At 41.7% G+C, this 8,228-nt stretch overlaps 1 protein-coding gene across 1 annotated transcript; it reads left to right on the top strand.

The window, feature by feature from the left end:
* Window positions 1-64: 64 nt before the first annotated feature.
* klhl42 (kelch-like family, member 42) lies at window positions 65-5,280 on the top strand. The gene is made up of 3 exons (XM_034074885.2): window positions 65-1,215; window positions 2,907-3,100; window positions 3,310-5,280. Exons 1-3 carry the CDS (start codon window positions 452-454, stop codon window positions 3,756-3,758), a joined length of 1,407 nt encoding a protein of 468 aa, XP_033930776.1. The 5' UTR covers window positions 65-451; the 3' UTR covers window positions 3,759-5,280.
* Window positions 5,281-8,228: the final 2,948 nt, after the last annotated feature.

The raw sequence follows: 8,228 nt of genomic DNA, 5'->3' as shown, positions 1-8,228 counted from the left end.
AGAGCTCTGCCAAACATATCCCCACAAAGAAGAATTAAAGAAAAGGAAATGACGTAGGGTGCAGAATCAAAACAGTTATTGTTGACAGCTCGGAGTCGGAACTTGTCTCCCAAAAGGCTGATAAAATGCGATGGGAACTGTTACTGCCAATGTTAGAAATAAACTGCACTATTTAAACAACGTCTTTAGAGACAAAGGCAACTTTCTATGCGACTGTCAAGGAATGCTCATCCGAGGAAAAGGTACTTTTGGCTAGCTTTATCAGTGTACATGTATAGCTAGTTAGCTTCAACGGCCAACGAAAGTTATGGTTATCTATGGGCTGAACATTACCATATATAGCCCGGCCACAGAGCTCCCTCGCCGGTGAAATGTAAACAGTGGCTCCCCGAGGAGGCTGAAACAAGGGGCAAAAACTAAACTCAGCCTTGAAGATTACAAAAACTTCACCATGTCATCTGAGCAGATTATTGCCATCGTCATGGATGATAAAATCTACGAGGTGAATAAAAAGAAGCTGATTGAGAAAAGCGACTACTTCCGTGCGCTGTACAGCTCCGGGATGAGGGAGTCCACGGAGGACTCGGTGCAGCTGCAGGGGCTCAGTGTGCCCGGCCTGGAGCTCGTCCTGGAGTTCATCAACACCTCCAAGGTCCAGGTTGTCAACGAGACTCTGGAGGACCTGATTGAGACCGCCTCCTTCTTACAGGTCACCTCGATCCTCAAGCTCCTCACCTCGGAGATCCGCCAGGACAACTGCGTGGAGCTGTACAGCCTCTCTGAAGTCTACGGGACTCATGATCTGCGCAATGCTTGCCTCAAATACATGAGCTGCTACTATCATCCCATGCTGAGGCGACCAGAGTTCAGCAGCCTCCCCTCTGCTGTCAGAGAGCTGGTCAAAGAGATGCGCATGAGAGGCACTGCCACCCTGGTAGCCATAGGAGACTTCACCTGCCTCTCCTTGGACGTGCCGGATCAGGATGAGCCCTGGTCCATGCTGAGGTATGGAGAGATGGAGCAGCGCTGGAAACCCTTGGCAAACAACCTGCCTTCAGATATGATAAACGTCAGAGGATATGGCTCAGCTGTGCTCGATAACTACCTGTTCATAGTGGGTGGATACAGGATGACGAGCCAGGAGATCTCTGCGGTGCACTGCTACAACCCCTGCAGGAACGAGTGGAACCAGGTGGCTCCGCTCAACCAGAAGAGGTAAACACAGAGGGACTCTAAGCATCATTGGGCAGGGTTCACACCGCCAGGGGCTCCACCTTAAAGGGTCCAAACTGCTATAGATTTCTTTTGATCTTAATACAGGAAAAAACATTGAAATGTTGCTACACTGAAAAAAATGGGAAATAAGATTTACTTAGGAAAATCTAGGTAAGATTTTGCTCTCAGAAAACTTAAGTACATGGGACAACGTATATTTCAAGTACCATCTACTTACAGTTAAGAAGTGTTTGTTACTAAAGGCGCACAAGTAAACTTTACGGTAAAATTTCCGTTTTTGTAAGTACATTTGACTTAAGACTACATGCACCTTATTACAAATCTTCACTAAAAGATGTTTGGTCCTTTCAGGTTGTTTTTACTTGCTATTCTTACCTTTTATTTCATATATATGTTGGTAATATTTAAATATAATTTATTCTACCTGTTACATCAAATGCAATTTTTACTCAATAATACCGTTTTAAACCCAGGCTATACAAAGCATGAAACAGTAGAGTAGACACTTTTAAACAACACGTTTATTTTTGTTCTGTTGTCTGCTACATGCCATGATTAAGCTTACAATGATTTGAACAAATACTGCGCATACATCAGTTTAACTAAAATAAGCAGAAACACATTTATTTACTGTCACTCAGAGATCCAAAAATCCAATATTAACAAAAAAACAACACTCAATAGCTACAAATTAATAAGATTTACTAAGTAAGGATATTTACAATTTTTGGAAAATAAAAAAACAGATTTTTGAAAAAGTACAGAAGCGTATTTCAACTTTGGTGTGCAAGCCTTCGCCAAACATTTGCACTCATCAAGCACCTCAGATCCTTCGATGGAGATGGACACGTTGGTAGGTGTGGCGTCTTCTTTTGCTGCACCTCATGGAGGACATGGATCTGTGATGACGCACTCGGCACAGTCCTTTTCTGACGATTATAGCATACAATATACTGTAAACTCTTCTTTGAAGTTACTGAGACTGACTGGGTTGAGATAGCTATTTAATTTAGTATCAAGCAGAACATGTACCTGATACTCTTTGATCAGCTCCATCAGGCGGGAGGACGGCGTATAACTTCAACTTGTTGCTGTTTAAACAGACATGTCAATTATTGCAGCGAACACACATAACTGTAAGTACAGAAAGATACTGGAAACAAAGATTATGCCTTTTCGTCAATTCAACCCGCTACAAAAGAAGGCACCAACAGTTCAACGTAAGTGACACAGCCGGATGCACTGCGAGTGACTTGACTTGTGTCCCACAGGCCACAGTAAAGGAAAACTGTTACTTCAGTTAACATTTACTTGGTTCTAGGATTTAAATTGACTCATAAAAATGAAGATACAAAATGACTTGCAAATTCAAGTAACATTTTGAGTAAAAGAAGAGTATTAGGAATTTCCATCGTTTTTTTCAGTGTATTCAAACTCATTATACTCCTTAATGTCTTACAAAAGTGTTTCAAAGCACCTCAATATGCCACCTAACTGTATACTTTCTATCCTACCATTTTTCTATTAATAGGTCATAGTTTCGATCCTACTTCTACTTTCACACTGCCAACATCAACATTCCCATCACTGTTTCCACCTTGAGATCGACACCTTTCCTCTCAAGTATCATGATCTGCTGTCGTGTTTCACTTCCTGCATCCTCTCCTCAGGTCCAACTTCAGGCTGCTGGCGGTCCAGGGGAAGATTTACGCGGTCGGAGGCCAGAGTCTGGGCACGGTGGAGTGTTACAGCCCGGAGCACGACTGGTGGATGTGTGTGTCCTCGATGCCCGACCCGCTGGCTGAGTTCTCAGCGTGTGAGTGCCAGGGGATGATCTACGTCATGGGAGGATACACCTCGAGAGGTTGGTATGACCCTGTTGAGTATTCAGTCACATTGAACATAATGATGGTTTCCTACAGACTGTTGAAAAACCCTAATGTCACAATTTCCAAAAAATATAAAAAAGATAATCTGCATTTATTTATTAGATTATTTTACTTAGTTTTAGATTAAGATTGCTATTACTTCTATTCCTTTGATTCAGTTTATCCTCCGTTTTCTCTCTGACAGACAGGAACACAAGCGTCCTGCGTTACTGCCCCACCTCTGACACCTGGACGGTGTTTCGCTCGTGTTCGGCGCACATCCGCAAGCAGCAGATGCTCTCGGTGGAGGACACCATCTTCCTGGTGGGCGGCTACACCCACGAGCTGGAGTTCGGCCAGCGGCGTCCCAGCCAGACGGAGGATGTGCTGACGGTGCAGTCCTACAACGTCACCACGGGGGAGTGGATCCAGCTGAAGGAGAACACGTCCAAGTCGGGCCTGAACCTGACGTGCACGCTGCACAACGACGGCGTCTACATCATGAGCCGCGACGTCAGCCTGCCCACCAGCCTGGAGCACCGCGTCTTCCTCAAGTACAACATCTTCTCGGACGCCTGGGAGGCCTTCAGGCGCTTCCCGGCGCTGGGTCAGAACATGCTGCTCTGTTCGCTCTACCTGCCCAACGTGCTGTGATCCAAAGGGCTGATGGGAAACGGAGAGGAGCCCATGAGGCGTTAATATAGGCTTGTTCTCGCACAGAATGGGGCTCTGCTGCATTGGTGGGAACAGTGACCTTTGTGCCTCCAAAAAAGAAACGCACGTCATACATACTGTTGCTGATGTGTAAAGAAGCTACAATGATAAGTATGAAAGTGATGAAGCCCCCGTAGGTCAACCACATCATAACAGCAAGCCCCAGTTCATTCCTCTCATGTATTCAAATGCAAGTCACAGTGAAAATCCTCTGTTCTCTAACAGTACGTCCACACAGCAGCTTCAGAAGAATCTTCCACCGCTTCCAACGCTTCTCTGCCCATTGACTTTGAATGGGGATGACGTCACTTTGCCTCGCTTTTCACCGAACTGCATTGTGGGGGAGCGAAGCGAAGATTTCCAGGATGTCCAGGATTTCCAGGATTCCAAAGTTGAGCAATGTTCAACTTTTGAAGCTGAGCTGGAAGCGCCAGCCAATCAAACACATTTATGAAAATCTGACAGTAGAAGCGCTAGCCAATCAAACCGCGTGTAAGCAGGGAGAACCGGACCGCAGTTCATTTCCTCATATTCCAAACGAGAAATTACGGTAGCAAATCACCCGGTTCTTTACGACCAGAACTATTAACGGGATAGAAACCGGAGGAACCAGGCATGGAGGGAGGTGGCAGAGACAGTGGGTGAAACTGATAGGTTTTCGCCTGTTTGGGGAGTTTATATATATATATATATATATATATATATTGCTTTGTATGTCGGGGGCGGGAGATTCATGTGATTGGTTGTTGGTCGCATTGCTCGCAAAAAATCCCCAAGCTGTCAGACACGCCCAGCTCCAAGATTTTCAAGATTTTCGAAAAGCTGCTGTGTGGACGTACCGTGAGGAATAACTACCTGGACAGTTTGAAAACTCACTTACTCATCAGGTTGTTGCCAAAGACTCTCTGAACCATCTGGATGGTTAATGATTCCCTCTGCTGCACAATTTAACATCTCTTGTTTCCTAACGCATTTTAATTTTTATTTGGAAACAGATTTGCAAATTTTCAAATGTTTTAATGTGCAGGAGGAATGTTACTGTCCAGATGGTTAGAAGAGTCTTTTATGGTCCTGAAAACAAAGTAAGGACAGCAGTAAGAGTGATTTAATGATGATTACTATTTTTGATTATCTGTAAATCTTTTAAGTTATATTCCTTACAAAAATGTCAGAAAATGTCGTTTTCACCCTCTAAAATATAGAGATTTCCCAATCTCTATTTAATACGATATCAAACTGAATATATGTGTCTCTTGATCTGACAAAAATATGGCAGTTTAGTTTAGACATATTCTTCGACCTTCTCTGACTTTTTATAGACAGACAAATATTGACAATGCTAGTAATTGTTACTAGGAGCCCTATTAAGCGACCTTGGTTTTCTAACACTGTAAGGTCCTTATTTATGTAACGGATGAATACCTCTGTGGAATCTAATGCTAATACATGACACACAAACAAACTTGGGTTTTATTGCTGAATGATTTTAAATCTATGGGACACAATATTCCTGATGTTTACACTCGCATACAGGTTTATCCATAATTCACTACAAACTAGGGGTGGGCGATATTGAAAAATATATTATCACGATATTTTTCAAGCAGTATCACGATAGACGATATATATCACGATATTTTTTCATGTCGGTTATTATGGTTATTTTTCAAGTTACTTAACAGTACAAGCACCTACAAGGTAACAGAAACTAAAACAAAAAGAAGTAACAGACCAAAATAGCATTTCAAGCTGGTTTTATTTCTGAAATGAATTCCTGAATGAACAATTCAACATTTTGATATGGCTTCAAGGCACAGTTTCTCAGTATAAAAACGAACTTTCTGAGGTAGCACGAGCAGTGAACATCAATAAACATCAACAAAAGCATTGCACACAATTTAAACCAATCAATGTTGTGTAATTAACAAGGATAATCTGGTGTTTTTTAGTCGATGAGTAGTGCAGATTGTGTAAAATCAATCGACAGTAAGAGGAATACTTACTTCCGGGTGTACAATTCTCCGTTATCCAATGAGAATGGACGCTCACATTGCCTTTAAGGGCAGCCGACACAAACGAATGCCGTGCTTCCATGAGCGTCAAATCCCGCCGCAGATGGGAATACATTGCAATCAGTTGACAGCTATTTGCGTCCCTTTATGAAGCTGAAGGAGCCTAGGAGCGCTGGAGCTTCACAACTGCACGCCACGGACACTGACCAAACGTCGCTCCTGGACGATTATGGAGTGAGAGTGTGTCCGTCTCTGTGGCTTCAGGCTTGATCACCGTTCAAATGACAGTTTTAATTATCTCAATGGGAATGGTTAGCGTTTCATATGCACGCAAATAAAAAAAATATATAAGCCAACAGAATCAACCAAGACAATAAATGAAGTGCAATACTGTCTGAATCCTGACTAGACAGCTTTAGAGCATTTCTTTCACATCAGTTTATTTCTTTTCCAATTTTAAATTTTTTTTTTTATCACGATATACGATATCTCTGAAAAAGCATATCGTGGAGACCTAATATCGTCACGACAATATATATCGTCATATCGCCCACCCCTACTACAAACCTTAAAATATCTCGGAAACAAAACACATTTCTTGTCTCTATGAGCTTACAGTAGCAGGTAATCATGAAAAAGGGCTTTGGTTTTACACTGCCAGGTTAATGAAAAGATCCTCTGAAAGCTGTTGTTTGTGAGGAGAAGCGGCTCAGAGGGAGCTTAATGTGTGCACACTTGCACAGTATTCTTTTTCAGAGAAACACTTAAGCAAAGCTTCAAGCGCAATTCCATGAAAGGAACGATGCACATGTGCCTTCTGCAACCTCAGATAATGGAACTCCATACAAAATGCAAGACTTTGTTACATTGCCAGCAACTGACCAAACTGCTGTGTTTAATTTCTTTCTCTCTGCTAGCATGCAGCAGCTTTTTCTTTTTATTAAGGTACTTTTCAGTTTCTTCATTAAATACTGGGTGTGCGGAAATGAGTAAAAAAAAATGCATTTCAGAAACTTGAATTTGCACTTTAATCGTGGGATTTGGTGGATTTCTCTTTGCGTTATTGGTCTGTTTGACAGTTTGGGGAATTTAGTTCATGATAATAAAGACAATGATCAGGGCTCTGCTTTGCTGTCCGTCCTTTAATTACTGTTTTCAACTTGGTCATTCCTCCATATTCTACGTGTATATATATCAAACTAATAGAATTGTGAATTGTAAAAAATTGGAATTTGCTTGAAAAAAAACAACAAAAACACATTTATAAATACGGTTAACCTCAAATTGTAAAAATGTAGATTACGTTGTTGATAAAAAACGGTACAAAACAAAAAACTGAAAAAATAAATATACCAAAAGCTGACCAGCAGGGGGCGACACATGCTTTTAAACATAACATATTTAGCATGCGAACATTATTTTCCACTTCACCTTCACAAGGACTCCCTCCTTCAATAACATATCATATATTTTAACTCAAGTGAAACAATCCTTCATTTGAGCATTAACATGCCTTTTCTGAGCAAATTCTCTACTCTACTAAATAAGCTGAGTTTGTTGAATCACAAACCCAATCACACTTGTAGGCTGAATCATCAACATGTTCCCAATGTGTCATCACCTGGAGGTCATTAACACTGATGGATGTGATATTTTCAGCGTTTGTTGGTGAGCCTGGATGGATGTATGTTGGAAATTGGGTTTCTCTAATTCACAGTGGCTGCAACGGGAGGAGGAGGAAATCAATTGTTATCATCAATCAGAGGAGATTGATCACTGTGGTTGGACCACAGTGATCTCACACCTCCACAGCATCACTGCTCAGGGAGCAATACTTCAAACTGTGCTGGCTGTGAGACGAGATACAGAGTGACAGACAGAGCATGGTGAAACATCTCTGTAAAGAATAAAAGACACATAGCATCTTATTTACCTGAATGGATGACAGTATTTTCAGGGATACATACTGTGAGTTGTGGTGTTCCATGCACATTTTGTAGAACATGCCGTTTGCAGCCTCTCAGATACGGATATGTGAGGCTTACATATTTATGTCATAATAAACCGAAAATCTAACCTTGGACTTTTGAAAACTGGGATGGACCTTTTTAACTAATTCCTGATATTAAAGATCAAGCAATTCATCTAGAAAGTCAGTGACAGTGAGAGTAATTGCCAGTTACAGCCCACATTTTAAGTGCATTTAGTAATGTTATTTGATGTACAGTATACAGTGTTTTTCCTTTGGGTTTTTTCAGTTGAGTCAAATGAGGAAATGTGCTCTGTATTTAGGAGGTGAGCGTCTGTTGAGTGTGTGACGGAAAGAGGTGGGATCAGAGAGGGACGAGAGAGAGAGAAAGAGACAGAGAGAGAGAGAAAGAGAGATAGAGAGAGACAG

The sequence above is a fragment of the Pseudochaenichthys georgianus genome, chromosome 23 (genome assembly GCF_902827115.2).
Source record: "Pseudochaenichthys georgianus chromosome 23, fPseGeo1.2, whole genome shotgun sequence".
In the NCBI taxonomy this organism is placed as follows: domain Eukaryota; kingdom Metazoa; phylum Chordata; class Actinopteri; order Perciformes; family Channichthyidae; genus Pseudochaenichthys; species Pseudochaenichthys georgianus.
The sequence above is the reverse complement of the archived record's forward strand: the minus strand, read 5'-3'. Positions and strand labels throughout refer to the sequence as shown.

Excerpts from the sequence above, each read along its gene's own strand:
- klhl42 (XM_034074885.2), top strand. The coding sequence starts at position 452 with ATGTCATCTGAGCAGATTATTGCCATCGTCATGGATGATAAAATCTAC. Across the intron at positions 1,216-2,906 it reads GCTCCGCTCAACCAGAAGAG|GTCCAACTTCAGGCTGCTGG; the intron begins GTAAACACAGAG and ends TCCTCTCCTCAG. Across the intron at positions 3,101-3,309 it reads GGGAGGATACACCTCGAGAG|ACAGGAACACAAGCGTCCTG; the intron begins GTTGGTATGACC and ends TCTCTCTGACAG.